We start from the raw sequence: 18,662 nt of genomic DNA on the forward strand, positions 1-18,662 counted from the left end.
GGTCAAGGCCAGTTGTATTGACAAATTGGTTTTGGAAATGCAAAGAAATATAATTAATGAAGAAATGGAAATAACACATTTGGGGTGCCACATTTAATGCGATTTTGAAGACACACTGTATCTTTCCTGGTTGTCCCTAATGATCATTTTATGAATGCAACATTTTATTAAATTACACCCATAGATGCCAGTGTTTCACAAGATTTTATTTTTTCCCCCCGAAACATGATTTAACAATTTAACAAGGAGCCATTTCTGAATAATATTTTGAATTTTTCACGTTTGTATTTATTCTTTCCTTGTGCTAATATTTAGACTTGGTAATGACATATTTAACATTATCAAGAAATCAAATGTTAATTTAACTGATGATCCAGGGACTGCCAAGCAGGTTCAAGGGCACTCAGGGGACTCCCATCATACGTTATGAAGGGTTATACACTCCGTGAACACTTTATTAGGTATTTATTAGACTTAATTTTTATACTTCTCCACTTACAGATTTGATGCGTTGTGTGGTCAGAGATGCTTTTCAGAATACCACTGTTGTAATGTGTGGTTATTTGCATTACTGTCACCTTCCTGTTCGATTTGACCAGTCTAGCTGTTCTCCTCTGACCTCTCTCACTAACAATTAGTTTTTGCCCGCAAAACTGCTGCTCACTTGATGTTTTTTGTTTTTCACACCATTCTCTACAAACTCTAGAGACTGTTGCAAGGGAAATCCCGAGAACCACCCTGTCTGGCACCAACAATCATTCCGCAGTCAAAGTCACTTGCATCACATTTCTTCCCCATTCTGACATTTAGTCTGAAAAACAGCTGAACCTCTTGACCACATCTGAATGATTTTAAGCATTTAGTTGCTGCCACATCATTCCGTGATTAAATATTTGCATTAACAAGCTGGTGTACAGGTCTACCTAATAAAGTGCTCACTGAGTGTATACTGCATATAATTTATATTTAGAAATATTTATCTAAATCTACATTCATTGCATTTTGCCTCCCTAAAATACCTTCAACAACCCCTGGCGGATCCCCTGTTTTACAGCGTATAAAGCGTATTATTATAATCATCATTTTTATTTTGTATTGGTATTTATCAATAAACCTAGTGTAATACACATTTACAGTACATTCAGGCCAATATTACAGCTGATAGCTTGATTAGAGTTGTGGATGGAAATCACATACCGTAGTTTGTGCCATTATCACGTACAGGAACACACTGTTTCTGTAAAGTAAATGTATTCAAATTAGATTCAATTAATTGTGCATCTGGGAGTCATAAATTTATTCCTATTGAACTGCTGCTATACTCTACTAATGAAAAATCCTCTGTGTTAAATCAACTCCGAGCTGATTTGATGTATGAGCGACCACATGTAGCCTGCTTTATTATGAGTTAAAACTACGAATCAGCATTGATTTCGCACAGAACATTATGCTTCGTGGTATAGTATACTGTTTGTAAGTGGGGTAGGCTAGAAAAACAACAACAAAAAGGTCTTAGAAAATGCGATGCGTGAACGTTGCGAATGCAGACAGAGCCGCTTCTACGAAAGTTGTGCACGCCTGACACATGCAGATGAACCCGTCCTGCTCAGAAAATACAACGGGGACTATAGAGGGGCTGGGTTTAAACCGTATTGTGAAGCAGGGAGTTGAGACTGCGCGCAGACTGGGCTTGGTTTGCGCTCTTTCAGACTGGCGTAGAATGCTCTGAATGAGATGAATACGCGCGGAGGTCGGGGACGCGGTAGTAACTCAAACTGAACAGGCTACGGCGAGCCGAAATAAAGGCACTATATTGGTTGAGAATGTCCTGTTACATGAAATGATTTTCTGTGTAACTGTAGCCTAATTACATCGTAAATGTCACATCCTGAACGAGTGGTACCTTGTTTTAGCAATTGAAGGATGGACGCATTATATATCGGCTACATTGTACTACTTCTAGTAAAACCAAAGACATTATTGTAGTAACCTGCTGAATGGACATGCAGTGGAACAGCGTTGAACCGCCGTGGTCAAAGCCATCGTCTGATTCGGAATAGGCAATTTAAAAGGATAGATTTAGATGGATTTAAACTAAAAAGCGGAAGAAAGCGTTCCTGCGAAATATCTCTGAAATTGTGAAAGGCTGCCCAAATTGTGAAAGGTGAGTAAATTGACGCCTAGCGGAAATGTGCAGTAGGTGAATTGCGCGCATTTTGTTCCATGTACAGTACGGTAAGTACATTATTTTTCCTAAGCAATTTCATTTAGGATTTAACTGAATTGTTTCCATACACCGAGAAGTTGTGTACAACATATACAGGCTATATATATAGTAGACATTTCGACGCTCCTATCCGGAGAGACGTGCTTGTTATCTACCTATACCGCTAGTTATTTGTTGAAACAAGACGGGTCAAGTGAGCCTCCTTGCGCAGGGTTACAACGGCAATTGGGAATCGAACATGCAACCTCAGGGTTCCTAGACAGTATATCAGTCTGTTGCACCATTATGTTACAGGGCACCAAATCCACTTTCAGATCCTCTTTCTTATGTATTACAACATATTTTATTCTGTTGTTTATTCTTAAATGCTCTATTAAATGAATTACTGTTTCATTGCACATGCATGTCTCAACATCTAAACCACGTAGCTACTACAAATTATCTTTAATTATGTTGGTTTAATCCAGATTCCATTTGAAATATTAAACACATACAATCCATAATCCTCCCTGAGTACATAATTAAAGTTTCAAATAATGTGATTCAGTGATTTATGTTGGAGCACTTTGGAACCACAATAACATTCTTATTTAGGGCCACCTAGGGCCAAATGTTTGTTGTTGCTAAACTAGACCACCAACCCCACACACATAACCAAAAGGTTTGTCATACTCAGAGTGAACTTACAGTAAGGCAATCCAAGTCTTGTTATTTTACAAACTGAACAGCCATAGATGTTTTCCATGTATTGTTCTGTAATTGAGACCAGTTATTCAATTATTTGTATTTATTTATTTGTTTGTTTTATTGAAATCAGTATAATTTTCAGTACAGTAATATCAAGTTGTCAATAGAACATGATAGTGCAGCCTAGGCTGCAATTCACGTGAAATGGGGCATATATCAATCAAACCCATACCGAGGAGAAGATATGGTGAACAAAGACTGCAAATGACAGTAACGTGTGCTTCACGTCTTGGCTTTGCTGGGATTTTTTTCATCAGTATTTGAAGATCATTGAGAAGAAAGAAAACGCTTGTGAGCTCAGTAATTGCAATGGGGCTGGTATGCCCAGGAAGGCGCACAACTGTCTAAATACCTGTACTCACTGACTTCACTGTGTGTCCTCATATGGGATGGAATTCTCATTTGGGTAACAGTGGGGCAGTGCTTAGCAGGAGGTTCTGGGTTTCAGTTCCAGCTGTGTGGAGTCTGCATGTTCTCCCTGTGTTAACGTTGGTTTCCTCCAGGTACTTCCTCCTACACGCAGACATGCCTGTCAGGTTAGGTGTGCTCCTGCCATTGCCCTTGACCAAGGCACTACACTGGCCTCAGAACTGGAGTTGGTCCCAGGACACTGCACTGTGGCTGCCTACTGCTCCTAACTAATTAGGATGGGTCAAATACAGAGGACAAACAATCCCAGGGCTCAAAAAAGTATATCTTAGGGAGATATTGTATGGGACAGATATGGTATGGAAATATAGTGCCGCCTCCTCTCCATGTGTTTTGTCATCAAGTGGAGATAATGCAGGGGCCCAGCTATTTGGTACAGCCCCTCTGGTCACACACTGCACTTTGCTGAGAGATGTGTTCTCAAGCACTGGCCAAAGTGCTCTGACACTGAAAGAACGATATCTGTGGCACTTAAAAAATCAACAGGAAACTCCTATTTCAGCTTTATGCTTGTTTTAGTTGCAGATTGCTGACATCCAACGAGCACTGCAGTCTCCTGACCCCCCCCCCCCCCCCCCCCCCAATATCCCCTGCTTTAGGAGAAGCTTGACAAGGACGTGGCCTCCAAATGTTAAGACACCCTTACTGTTAGCTTGACCTGACCGTAACCACTGATAAGTACTGCTGGCATAAATGTCGGAAATTGTCGACCGTTTGCATGGTAATACCTGACATCTGACCTGAAGGGATGAGAGGCTTATAACGAGCTTCAGTCAGATGATTTTTCTGATACTAGCTTCAGGAAATTAAACCACAGCCTGCACCCAGAGAGGAGCCACGTGTAAAAAAAGCCACTTTGTGGCGAGCCGCAGTAAGAGCGAAGTTAACACCACAGTAAGAGCGGAGCGAAGACCACAGTGAGAGGGAAGGGAACGCTGCAGTAAGAGGGAACACTGCAGTAAGAGCAAAGGGAACACTGCAGTAAGAGCAAAGGGAACACCGCAGTAAGAGCGAAGTGAACACTGCGGTAAGAGCAAAGGGAACACTGCAGTAAGAGTGAACACCGCAGTAAGAGCAAAGGAAACACTGCAGTAAGAGCAAAGGGAACACCGCAGTAAGAGCGAAGTGAACACTGCAGTAAGAGCAAAGGGAACACTGCAGTAAGAGCGAAGTGAACACCGCAGTAAGAGCAAAGGGAACACTGCAGTAAGAGCGAAGTGAACACTGCAGTAAGAGCAAAGGGAACACTGCAGTAAGAGCAAAGGGAACACTGCAGTAAGAGCAAAGGGAACACCGCAGTAAGAGCGAAGTGAACATTGCGGTAAGAGCAAAGGGAACACTGCAGTAAGAGTGAACACCGCAGTAAGAGCAAAGGGAACACCGCAGTAAGAGCAAAGGGAACACTGCAGTAAGAGCAAAGGGAACACTGCAGTAAGAGCAAAGGGAACACCGCAGTAAGAGCAAACGGAACACTGCAGTAAGAGCAAAGGGAACACCGCAGTAAGAGTGAACACCGCAGTAAGAGCAAAGGAAACACCGCAGTAAGAACAAAGGGAACACCGCAGTAAGAGCAAAGGGAACACTGCAGTAAGAGTGAACACTGCAGTAAGAGCAAAGGGAACACCGCAGTAAGAGCGAAGGGAACACCGTAGGCCTCCGGCGGTAATTATAAACACAACAACACATAATGATGCCCATACATAAATCTCCCCTTTCTGTGGTGCCCTACAGTGAAAGGCATCCCTTTTGGCCCAATTCTGACACAAGCACTCGGTCTTCCACTCTTCTGTTAGCTGAAGCCTGACCAGGTTTATTCTGCCTTTGTGGGCTGTTTGTTTTCGGTTCCACCAGGCCTTTTTGACACAATCATGGCCGCACGCACACACTTCGCCCTGTACAGGAGCGCTTTAGTGAGATAAATGAAGAAGGTGCACTGGCTGGTCCTGTTCGCTCCTGTGAGACTCTCTGTGTTTGCTCACCCCGTGTGGGCGAATGATCGCCGCTGAAATGAAAAAACAAAGCGCTTATTAAATTTTAATCTCCCGGGGAACCTTCATTAGGTTTCATTCATTTTTGATGGCTTTGTCTTTGAAGGCGTTGGATAAAGATATGCTTTCTCACCTCTTCTTCTTTATAAGAGGAGGTATAGTTAATGGACTCCCTTTCATTTTGACGGTTAGCTTTATTGGCACCATTAGCGATTACTAGACTTCTCTACTAATAAGCTTTGTATTGAAATGAGTTGTCCTACAGCTGCATGAGTGTGGCATGAGGAATGTTAATCAGTTCTTGCTGTTGTTCGCCAATAATGTGAATTTTGGCAATGGCAGAAGGCATTCCTTAAGCATCGTTACTAAAGGCCACCGGAGGCTACCCTCTGGAAAATAATGGCTGATCTCTGGGAAATGTCGATAAGCATTTTCTGTTGGGGGTCTCGACATCACAGACGGTTTAATGGATAGGGTTGAAGATGCAGAGCTGAGGGGAACGGCCTGGTTATCAGTTGCCGCTTTAAACTCCTCTCACTGTTGACTGAGCCTGCTCTCTTGCTCTCTTAGGATGGTATTTTCTTTTTGCCTTTGCCACTCACCATTAACCTGCGGGGTCTAAGAATTTGGGCACCCCTGGTTTTAGTGGCTGTTACACTGAATCTGTACGTGATCGCAAGCAAACATGAACTCTAAATGGTACAGAGTTGATTTTATGTTTATTTTTTACTGTTTATGAAAAGGGCCCTGTGCAAAAGTTTTGGAACCCTTTTGGATTATTCTTTGTTACTTATATATTTTATAAATAAAAAATACTAAGGCCCAGACCCAGGTGATTTTCTTGATAGGGCTTCAATGAGACTTGCATGGCAGAATTGCCAGAAAGAATGACCTCAACACAAAATGAAACGTCTGAAGTATGCAAAAGAAAACATTGAGAAGCCTGAAGCGATTTGGAGCAATGCTCTTTGGACTGACTAACCAAAACGGAACTTCTTAGCCACCACTGAAGAGGTTTGGAGTAGAGAGTACGCCTTTGTAGAGAAGAACACCTTGCCAACTGTCTAGCATGGAGGTTGATCCATTATGCTTTGAGTTTGTGTGGCAGCTGAGGGCACAGGAAATACTGTGCGAGTGGAAGGAAGAATGTATTCCACCAAATATCAAGAAATTATTGAGGCTAATGTCTGAACGTCAGTCCAGACATTGACGTTGAAGAGAGGTTGGGTATTCCAGCAAGACAATGATACAAAGCATACCTCGAAATCAACCAGGAAGTACCTACAGGAAAGAAAGATAAAGGTTTTGGAATGGCCACTACAGTCCCCAGACTTGAATATTATTGAAAATCTGGAGAGATCTCAAACATGCCGTTCATGCAAGGAGGCCAAAGAATATTTCTGCCAGGAAGAATCAGGAACAATTCCACAAGTGAGAATTGAAAGAGTCTTAGCTGGCCACAGGAAGTGTTGAAAAGCTGTTATAGTTGCTGGAGAAGGAGTACTAACTGACAGGGTTACTAAGCTTTGGCACAGGGCCTTTTCCCTTTTTTAAATTATTTTGAAACTGAAGAATTTAAAAATAATTGAAGAATGTGTCGTTTAATGTGTCATGTTTAATGTTCTACCATTCAGAGGTCAGGTTTGCTTCTGTTCCCTTAGATATTAATTGTAAAAGGCTTTTGACCAGGGGTGCTCAAATTTTTGCACACCACTGTAGACCTACATGAATTAATAAACACGTTTCTTTTTCAAATGTACCATATAATTCATTTGCAGCCATTATAATGTGCTGCAGGGTTTTTATGAATGCTGTGTAAAGTTATACCGCCATGTTTCTAAAGGAATTTTATATGCATTCTCAGTGTCTTACAGCGCTGTGCTTATTGATAAAAAAAAGTGAGATGCGCGAGCCTTTTGATCATTTTCAATTGAGCGCTTTTTACCCAGAATTCCCCACTGGGGCTTTGTGGTAAATGGCCCTGTGAGATGTATTTGATGTCTGCTCCTCACCCGCTCTCTCACACGGTGATAGATTTAGTTTTTGCTCTCAGTGGTGAGATTCGCGGTGGCTCAGCTGCTGCTCCTTCTACAGATAGACATGAGCTGTATATATTTAGCCTCGTGGCTAAAGTGATTGACTGGGACCTGGAAGGTTGGTGGTTCAGGCCCCAATGTGGCCACAATATAATCAGTGCAGCTGTTGGGTCCTTGAGCAAGACCCCCAACCCCACATTGGTCCAGGGGGGATAGTCTAATCGACTGTAAGTCATTTCGGATAAAGGCATCAGCTGTAGTAACTGTAATGTAAATTTACTGTACATGCTTGAACATCCATAGGCTTCAATAGCTAGAGGCTGGCATTTGAGGGCTGTATCTGTATGAGCTCTGCAGGGGAGGGGGCGGGGGGTGCTAGCTGACAGTGGGTGTGCAAATCAATACGGCTTTCAGTGTATATCTGCCGAGCGCTCTCAGAGGGGCTGCGGGGAGGCTGGAACGGCTGGCTCTGAGGTATGAATCACCGTGGAGAACGCGCATCGAAGCGCGCGTGCGCGTCTGCATGTCTGAGCCGTCTCTGTCCTCGCTGTGCCTCTTATCTGTGCGATGATGGCTCCCGTTTCCCTCCGAAGCTGCGAGAGATGGCGGCTCGTGCAGGTAAAAGACCTGGAGATAAGGACGCTCAATTCTCTCCACCGGGGAGGATAAGGACACGGGTTTCACTGTGGGAGATAAGAGACGGAGATGATCAGCCACGCCCGGAGGGCTGAATACCTGCACTCATTCCCAGCAAAAAAAACCCCCAAAAAGTCTTATATTTAGACTTAAAATGACTTATTAGATTATAGTCTTATTTTTATTACTGTATTTCTGAATCAGATAATCAGGTTACATAGTTTATTGAGTTGAGTTGGCGCATTTGAAGACTTGCCAGTGGGGTAAAACAATTTCACTTGTCAAGCAAAATAACTTGTTAATGAACATGCTGATAAACATAAGATTTTAAATCTCATTACAAGACTAAAAACAGTGGTTACACTGCAAAAAATACACCACCAGTATTATATAGTGACTAAAAAGCTGGAACTTTAGCACATGCCACGTAGCCTTTTTTTTTTAAATGCTAAAATTGTTTAGAAATATATTGTGCTTAAATTATTCAAGAATGGTTTAGTCTTCTAGCTCACCTTCTTCTCGTGATTTGGATTAGCACAGAGTGTCTCGTATCCAACTATTCTAGTCCAGCTTCAAAATGCTGGATGGTCTTGTAAGTTGTGACGGAAATGACAAGCTGCAGGAATGACAAGCTGCAAACCGGAACACACTGTCAGCAGCATGCTATTACGGCAAGTTTGTTGGAAACCCTTAAAGGAGAGAGAGATTAGGCAGGGCTGGGAACTCTTTCTTGTGAAAACACGCAAACTTTCTCCTGCCATTGGGTTTAGCCTGCATATTTCCAAAGGGTTCAGACACAGTGGAGGCAGAATGAATTGTTCCAGGGGACTGATGGCTGTTTGTGCACGGATAGGCCTGTCTGCGGGAACGGGTTTGTGTTTTTTGGAGTGGGGCAGCATGTGTTCACTATCAGACCTTCCAGCTGGCAAAAGGGAAGGTTCAGGGGTTTTTTTCCTCCAGAGTTCTCTTGAGGTGAAGCCTCATATGGCCAGTTTAAGTGTCTAAAAAGGAGGACGTCTTAGACTGCTGTGATTTTCTTTATTTATATATTTTATTTTTTTCCCTCAGTTTTTAGTTTTTCCACAGGTTTTGCAGTTTGTTCTCCATAAATAGCAACAGTAAAATGAGCTGACAGAATGCAGAGTTATGCTGCCCCATGCTCTGGTGTGCTCCGATGCTACCAGACAGCCTGGGAAAACTTTGAATATTGAAAATTGAATGTTGTGCATGAAGGAACACATTATTATAACCCATCCCTCAAGAAAAGACTTGTGAGTTTCAAAAAATGAAAATTGCAGAAAAGACGTCCTTGGCTAGCAAAACTACTAGCCATCTATATTAGCTCAGCTGATGTTTGTTCATCAGGGAGCTGTCAAAGCATCCATTTTAGCTGTAGCTGTAGGTACTGTAGGTATTGTTATCATGCCAGCTGAAGTTTACAGTTTACTGTATATGTGGGTGTGAAGCATTTAAACAAAGGATTGCATGTATGTTGCTCAGTCTGCTTTTCGGATTGAAAATCACACATTATGTTTTGCAATTTTGGTACTGTACCTAAATAAAGTTCTCACCCCAAACCCAGACCGCTCAAATATCGCACAGTCCATGATCAGCATGTGGTTTCAATGGGGGTCAGCTTACATTTCCTCAGTATGGAAACTGCCTTGTCGGTCAGAGTATCTGTGTTACTCTGCCCTGTTGGTCAGTGTCTCTGTTATTCTGCTTTGTGGGTCAGAGTGTCTCTGTTACTCTGCCTTGTGGGTCAGAGTGTCTCTGTTATTCTGCTTTGTGGGTCAGAGTGTCTGTGTTACTCTGCCTTGTGGGTCAGAGTGTCTCTGTTACTCTGCCTTGTGGGTCAGAGTATCTGAGCCATTTGCCCCCACTGTGTGCCCTGCACTCAGCACAGGACATGCCGCCCTGCAGTCAGCTCTGGCCCTGTGTGATTCACAGAGATGTTGATCGAATGTCGTCAGACGAGAAGCTTGAGCTACAGCCTGAGGAAGAGGAGGGAGGGAGGAAGATGGGAAGAGCTGATGAGGGTTTTCCGTTCTCTAACACTGCACGATAAGCCTCCTGTTACAAATATCTGGGGTGGAAATTTTCATTGTGGGATATATATAGGTAGACACTGAGGTTTCTGTAATTTGCATTTTAATTTGGCATCTAAAGGTCATAATAAAGGCTAGAGGAGAGTAATGAAGGACAAAGGAAGACTAAGAAAAGAGAGAGACACAGATGGGGAAGACTGGTATAAAAGCAGAAAAGCGGCTGTTGGAGGGGGTTTATTGGCAGCGATGTGGGGGAACCTGGTGTTTGGTTCCACAGGGTCAATATCTTGGTGTGAATGTGTGGAGTGAAATGGGGGTAGGGCACAGCATTTTTCCCGTCAGTGCTTTTAAAAGGTGTTGACAAGTGTTGGTTCTAGCTGCCGGGGAAAAACAATAAATGGAGGATTTTTTTCTTTGCCCAGCGTCCTGTTTTTGCAGTGTTAGGAGTGACGGGGGGAAGGTTGTGTTGAATGCCCATTCTTCATGCGCCTGCGTTTCCTGAGCTGGATTGTTTGACTGTCGTCATGCTGTACGTGGCGGTCCACTGCTAATAATGGTGTAGGCACTGTCTCCCTATGACAGGGATTGTCAAATGCAGTCCTGCTTTTCTTTTCTCTGGGGTAATTAACTGAACAATTGGTGCTGCTGATTTTCCAGACTGTCTTCACACCTGACTCCCAGGTAAAGGGAGAGCGGACTGTGATTTCATTGGCACACAACAGGGCCGTGATTTCACCATTCCTGTCCTTCACCACCCACCAAAGTACGGCAGGGTATGGCAGGTAGACTAGCGGTAGGGTGTTCAACTGCTGACTGAAGAGCTACTGGTTCCAGCCCCTGTCGGCACATAGGGATGCTTCGGGAAGTTGGGTCCCTGAATGAAAAAAAGAACCCTGCTGTTGAACCCTTGAGCAAGGACTTTAACCCAAAACCTGCTCTGGGTGCTTCACTCCTATTGTCTCTCTCTCTCTCTCTCTCACTCTCACTTTCATGCTCTCTCCTGCTCTCTCCCTCCCTCTCTCTCTCTCTCTCTCGCTCTCCCTCTCTCTCCCTCTCTCTGACTTTCATGCTCTCTCTTGCTCTCTCCCTCCCTCCCTCTCTCTCTCTCTCTCTCTCTCTCTCTCTAATAAAAGTACTGTTCGGTGCTCTAGTGCAGAAGCCCAGGAGCCCAGCGGGACAGGGGAGCTGGATGAGAGGCCTCTGGCTGCAGGGGCTTAGTGCTGGAGTGTGCCCTCCCATTGAGCCAGCTTATGTTTATGACCAGGCATTCCAAACACCTAATATATGTATATTAAATGGAAGCGTTCTGACAGTAGATTGCAGTTCGTAGAGCGGCGTAAATCTTTGCTTCAGCCAGCATCTGTCTATGCATTCCAGCCAACTCTTTAGTAAATAACGGGATCGGAGATTCTGTAAGGGCTACAGTGTGCTTTCTGTTGACAGGTGCAGAAAAACCGATGTGATTCAAGGCAGCCCTCATGCCCTAATTAAATTAAATTAAATTCAGATAAATTGTCATTTTTGTGTTTTCTGCTTGGTGCATTTTCCGCAAAAAGCACACGAGTAAAGATGGTGCAGGAAGAGCAGGGCAGGAAGTGTTGAGTGATTACTCTTACTCTTCTCTGCGTGACAGGCTTCAGGCTGACGGGTGGTTACTGGGGCGACCCCACTCAACAACATTTATCTGCACGTTTGAACTCCTGGAAACCCTTCTGTGGCTTCTTCTTCTTATTCTTTCATCTCCTCTTGAAAATGACACTTATTTTAATTTCCTCGCGGATTCATCTTGTGTCAGAGAGGGGGGATGAACGTTCACTCTCAGCCACCTCACCGTAGAGCTGGAGGAGCGCGTATGATTGGACGACGGCGGACAAAGTGACGCGCGCGGGTAATTGTCATACTGTCGGGCGTCCGATGAATCGTAAAAAGAACAATGGGCTCTGTCGCTCCCGCTCTCGGCGGGCCAATAAGAAGCTGATATTTCTTCGCACAGCTGAAATTTGCAGACCTCTGCTGGCTGGCAGTTTCAAATCCGATTCGCTGCATGAGAACGTTCCGTCATGGCGGTCAGGAGAACCGCGGTTCATCATCGGGACACGATCCGCTGGGACGGCTGCGTGAAAGATGATTTTTTCCGGCTTTTAAATGATTTTTCGGCTGCAGGATGGGAGTGATGCAGCTCCCCCCTCCGTTATTTTTGGAAGATTGGGAACGGCGGGGTTTTGTGTCTGAACAAACATTAATGGAAAACTCACAGCTTTTATATCATGTTTTTTTTGTCCGCGTTGCTTCAGAAATAAAAATTCATAAAATTCCGTTCAACGCTGTCCTGTTCCTTTCTTCTGTATTGCTCTGCAGTGTGCTACACACACATACACACACATACAGATTTATAGTTGGTTAGCTGGGGAATGATTTACAGAACGCATGACATTCATGGAAAGGAGGTAGAGTGTCATTCAGACAGGCGGCCATTTTGAGTGGCGTACAGTCCGTATGACCTCTAAGCACAAGATGCAGTGCAGGCCCTACATTAGCCTGTGAGGGGCCTGAAGCAAGACTAGATTTCAGGGGCCCCTGACCGCCCTAAATAATATATATTTCATAATAATTGGAGCCTTCCTGTTGGCCATGGGCTATGCAAATTAAGCCCATCCCTGGTGTAAAATTCAGCTATGGCCAGCTTGAAATACCAGCTACCAGCTCTTTCAAAACCTAGCATGAGCTGTTTTTTTCTGCAGGGATTAATGACAGTTCTGTAAATATAGAAGTGAGTTAGTGGGCATTAAATGGGAAAAAATGGTATGAATGGTAATTTTGTGCCACACAATAAAACACATTTTAATGTCTTTCTCCACGCTTGGACAGACACAGTTATGAATAACAGGGCAGCAGGAGCAGACTTGCCTCACAGGCTGACAGATTGATGGTGGATGCAGGCACAGATCATTGTGGGTTAAGCAGGTGTAGGTTTGGGTGTAGAGAGTGTCTCTGCTGCACACCTCAGTGTTTACCCTGTGGGCTACGGAGTGTTCGTCCCTCTCCGCTTTCCTGCTTTCATTCTCCCATTCCTTCCACTCTGATTGTAAACGTTTTTCATTTCAAAATGTAATTCTCTCTTGCTTGTGTTTGGTTTCATCCTTTGTTATTTTAATGTTTGAGGTCTGAGGGGAGTTAGAAAGCTGTTTGAAAGTGAAAATGTTGGTCTTTATCTAATGCTGGAGCTTTTTGTGTGTTCAATATAGGAACATTAAAAGTCAAAATCACTCTCTGTTCCACACTCTCAATCCCCCTCCTACCTTCCTCTCTCCCCCTCCCTCTCTCCATCTCTCTCTTCCTCCCCCCGTCTCTCTCTCTTCTTCTCTCTCACCCCTCTCTCGCTCTCTCTTTCTCTGTCTCGCACATAAATCCAGAACCATGAGTCCCTCTCCGCAAAAGGAATGGAGTCTCCTACACCTTTAGTCTCCTCTGATGGGATGAAAAATAATCACGGGGGAATTATTACAGTGCACTCGTTCTACAACAGTTCCTCTGATTTTCCAGACAGTAATTCAAACATCATTTTGAGTAAAGACTGTCTGCCCTTGTTCACTTTGCACTCCACTGTCTGGGGATCTCAGTGTCAGTACAGTATGTGTGGAGCCTCGTGTGTTTTAGTGGGTTTCAGATTTTTCTCCTCTTCTCCTGCTTTAGACCTGGATCTATCTTCTGCTGTGTACAGCAAGACACAAATCCAGCAAGTGCCTTGATGCATTTACCAAGATGCCAAGGTCTACGGACTGGCTCACTCCCAAATCCAATTGTCCCTTTGCTAATGTATATGCCTTTGCTTGAATGTATTGAATTAGCCTTTATATCTGTTTGTATGAAGGAGTTAATCACATAGAGTGAAGTGCAGGTGTTTATCTTTGGAACAACTGGTCTCCCAGAGTGAAGGCTAGCAGCGGGGAGAGTGAGGAGCCATGAAGCCTTGTGAATGGCTTGCCTTTCCATAGTGGTCGGCTCTGATTGGCTCAGCTCGGAGAGGTGACCTACTAGCATTGCAAGCAGAGTAGTCACTTGGATATTGGCCTTTGTATTGCTTCCCAAAGGGCCCTTAATCTCCACAACAACAAAAAAACTTTTATTCACACAATAAATATTCCTAACAATAAATTGTTTCAGTTTCCCTATTACGTATGTGATTTACATTCAGGTGTTTCCTGTGGCGTTCCCCCAGTCTACCAATCTTCTAATGTGTGCTCCTGTGTACAGCTACTGAAATGGAGCAAATTAACCCTTTAAGGTGTAAGATCGGCAAGTGATTAGAATCAATCAGTCAATACGAATTAACATTCTTATCCATAGGCGATTAGAATGTTCTTAACTGAGCATTATAATACTGATGTCACAATCACTACTGGTAATGGAAAGCAGCAGAGTTCTAGAACACTGGTTTAGAATTATTGGAAAAAAAAACATTCCAAAAATGCATAACCGTTTGAAAAAATGCACTTTTTCAAACGGTTAAAATACATTTATTTCTCCCCATCAGTTCCTCCCTGATACAGTGCCTTTTACACAGTCCATGCTCACCAGGCAGCCTGCTGTAAGGACCTGTGTGGATTGATGGAGAGAGTGTCCTTGCACTGACTCATGAAGAGCAGCAGTGGCAGGGGTCCAGATAGGGGGGTGAATTATTGCTGCAGTATATAGGACTAAGAGGGGGGGGGGGCATGGTATGAAGGGGGGGTCCAGCCTGGTCACGTGTTGTCAGCATCTCACCCTGCTCCTTCCATAAACAATGGCAGTATACTGTACATTTATGTTTAGACATTTCAAACTTACTTAGCTTGCTTTTTTTTTTTCTACATGCAATTTGTTTACATGGCTAGATACTTTACTGAAGCACTTTAGGTGAAGTGCATTGCTGAGGGGCGTGGTGGCTGTGCCAACTCTTCCTCAGGCTTTGTCCCAGACAACAAAAGGGTCCTCCAGTGGAGCCAGTGTGCTTCTGCAGATGGAACATGTGCTTATCGTGAGTGTGGGATTATTTTGTGACTGTGTGCTGAAACTGTGGGCTCAGGAAACATGGACAAGGCAGACCAGCTACGGGGAGCTCCGTGCCTGCTCTACTGTCCTACTGAGACCACTGGTGTTGGCAGTCAAAGTGATGCGACTAAAATTATTGTGTGTGACTGGTGGACTTTGATTGTCCTGAAAAGGGCAGATTATCTCAGGGCTTTGGGCTCGGAAGGCTGCTGTTTGGCAGTGGCAGTGGCGCTGCCATGCCATTGTTGTTCTACTTTATTCTGCATATAGGAAGGCATATCTTTCTTTTTGTTTATTTTACCACCCTCCTAATGCTTTATCTCCTCTCTCTTCATTCATAAACAGCACCCTTCCTCCTGTTCACTGTTGAGCTGTGAAATTATATTATGCCGCTTTGTCTACCGGGTCCTGTAAGGTGACATTGTGATGTTTTCTTTAACCCTTTAAGGTGTGATTTCACAAACCTTTGATAAGTTGTAGTGCTAATGTAACAATGCCAATGTACTTATTAAATTGAGATCGGTTGAGTTCTAGAACACTGACTTTTAAAAAAAGAATTCCGGGAAACCTCCTCTTTAAAGGGTTAAGCAAGAAGAGTGCTTTGTCTTAAGTACTTCAGGAAACATCAAGCTGTTTGAATGGATAATTTGTAAAAGTGTGAGCTGTAAGCAAAGGCACGGATATGAGCGTCTATTAAGGAAGCTAATAACAATAATGCATCTGGTGTTCCCAGGCTAACATACAGTAGCCTTTGGCCTTGTATTCCGCTGCATTCATTTCTGTTGTGTAACAGTATCGCTTCCAAACTTTTTAAATTTAATAATGCAGTTGCATATTATTAGATTAGCCTAAATGAATGTGTTACAATGTACAGCTTTCTGTATTTGCCTACATGCATTTTTCAAAGGGAATTGTCTTTAAAATTGAATGGTTAATATGTTTTTTTCCTCATCATTTTTTCATAGCAGCCCCAAGGCACTCAGAAACAAGGGAACACAATAGGAAGTTAGAAATGGGAGATTTTTCTTCGGTTTAATAAATAGGTTCATTAAAAGCCATAATCGTTCTCTGAGCAAAGGCTTGTGGCTTGAACAAGTTATTACCGCGGTGTCACTCAGACACCAGACACCATAAATATCACTCCACCGTGACTGGGTTTTTAATATCTCAGATCATCTCTGTAAAGAAACGAGGTGATTGAGCCACTTTCCTGATCGTTTTTTACCGATGTGTTTATAGAGGATAATTTATAACACAAGTAATACATGGACTATAAGGCACAAGCTATCCATTTCTTGCTCTTGCAGAAGATGATTTTCAGAATGTGTTGTGTTTGCTTCATTTTGATGATTTTCAAGAAAATTCCTTTTTGATAAGGAAATTAATCCTTCTGTTTTGGACCAATCAACTTGGAATTAAAATAAATAAATACTTAAACAGATTAATAAATGCATAAATAAATATAGTGTTGGTGGTGTGGTAAAAGTGGGATAAGAGCCTGACACAGGCTTGCTTGTCTAACACAGAGATCAAGCAGAAATAAACGTTGTATTGTGGCATAATAACAGATGTGTTGGAGTTTGCGGTTTTGCTCAGTTGTGTATAAACACTGCCGATTACACAGCAGTCTGAGGCTTAGTGAGCCTGTCCTCTTCTCTGAATTGTTCTGGCCTGGGAATGTTCACAGCTGACTCCCTTCAGTGATTGGCTGGCCCCTAGGTCACAGTGATTGGCTGGCCCCTGGCTTATAGTGATTGGCTGGCCCCTAGGTCACAGTGATTGGCTGGCCTCTGGCTTATAGTGATTGGCTGGCCCCTAGGTCACAGTGACTGGCTGACCACTGGCTCACAGAGATGCCATCCTTGGGCATTATTATCCCACTGCCATAAGTGCAGTGGCATTTAGACAGATGCTATACCAGGGAAGATGTGTTTCTAAAATTTCACCATGCTGAAGACCCACCAATGTTCTTGTTGTGCTGTGTAAGAGGAACGCGCGAGTGCTCTAAGTTAAAGAGAGGAAAGAGAGGAGCGCACACCAAGCCTCAGTAAACTTCTCACTCTGACGCCTTTTCTTTCAGACGGGTTTTCATCATACCCGACTGACAGCAGTGAGAGAAACGAAGAGAGAGAATGACTGACAGGCACAGAGAAAGAGAAAGAGAGGGAGAGAAACTCAGCAGGAGGGAGAAAAGGAAGGCAGGATAATAAATCATTTCCTGATACGAACTTCACCACAAAGAGCCAGCACCCAGTGCAATGTTATAAACAATTATATTTTTCATCAGCGTTGTGCAAAAACCGTCTCCATTCTCCATTTTTTGTCATTTTGGTAAAACACTGAAAAGTTATCATCCAGCTCTAGGCATTGTCAGAGTTTCATAACTAAACAAGTAGAAAAGTTTGTTCAAAACCCCAAATGGTAAATGATAGAAAATATTAGCAGTTTTTTCTGTTATTTCTTTTGGAGATAAGAAGTTTGCATGACAGTGATGGTATTCAGTATATTTTTTGGAGCATCCCGCTCCCAATCCAATCTCCCATTATTCTTTGGTAATCTATACACTCAGATATTTCTGAAACACTGTTCTCATGACATTCTTTTATATGTGAACTGGCATGCTGCTAGTTGCTGGAAGGTGAATCAGTGTACAGTTTTCAAATAGCGGCGGTATTGTGACTGTGGGTCATGCTCTCTGTGGGAGGACTCCATAAACGCTAATGAAAAGCATATTCACTCACTAATGACTACCATACTGGAGGATATGAATTCCTCTGGGATTGGCCCAAATACATCGAACACAATCAATAGACTCCGGCTCCATATAATCAGTGAGATAGAGCATGCTAAAGCACACAGTGACCGTCTGCTGTCACTTAGTTCCAGTGATAAGATCCAACCCTGTTCCTCTGTATGGGAGAGATACTGACCTCCCTTGGAGTCCTGAAGCCACAAGGCTTTTTGTTCCTGCATTGATTAGTTCTGTCTGGCTTCCCCTTTGCAGGACCGTGATAAGTAAGCTCAGAATTTCCTCCCATTGTTTCTGCTGGCGTCCAGCTCCCCTCCCTCACCATTGGCTGAGGAGGAGAGGGGAGGGGAGGGGCTCCACCAGTACAACAGCTGCGCGGATCTTATCGTGGCTACACCGGGGCTTGAACCACCAACCTTCCGGGTTCCAGTCATGTACCTTGTACACAGGCTGCCATTTGGAGTTATACTTTATGGGGGTTGTTGGGTTCAGTTTTCATTTTCGGCATGTAGCCAGAATTGTCCAGAATTACTTGCTCAGCTTGCATTCTTTCTGCATGCAATCAGTCCACTTAAACAGCTGGATATTGGCAATCAGTTCGCTTTAATGCTATGCTCAATGGCAGTGTCCCTCCGTGGGGTTGAAACTGCAAAACCTATTCTATGCTGCACTGCCACCTTGATGCGTCTTGTCTAAAGACTGCATTGGAGCCATGTTGTTAGATTTAATATTGAAATTATTTTACAAAGGTTACAAAGATGAAGACTATTC

General features: G+C 43.4%; 1 protein-coding gene across 1 annotated transcript in view; it reads left to right on the forward strand.

Annotated features, from left to right (window-relative positions):
• Positions 1-12,171: 12,171 nt before the first annotated feature.
• LOC133109391 (plexin-A2-like) overlaps positions 12,172-18,662 on the forward strand; it is a 66,450-nt gene continuing 59,959 nt past the window's right edge. Inside the window, exons 1-2 of the mRNA XM_061218715.1 lie at positions 12,172-12,228; positions 13,998-14,042. Of these exons, the coding sequence (XP_061074699.1) occupies positions 12,172-12,228; positions 13,998-14,042 (102 nt within the window). The remainder of the gene's footprint in view (positions 12,229-13,997; positions 14,043-18,662) is intronic.

The sequence above is a fragment of the Conger conger genome, chromosome 14 (genome assembly GCF_963514075.1).
Source record: "Conger conger chromosome 14, fConCon1.1, whole genome shotgun sequence".
Classification (NCBI taxonomy): Eukaryota; Metazoa; Chordata; class Actinopteri; order Anguilliformes; family Congridae; genus Conger; species Conger conger.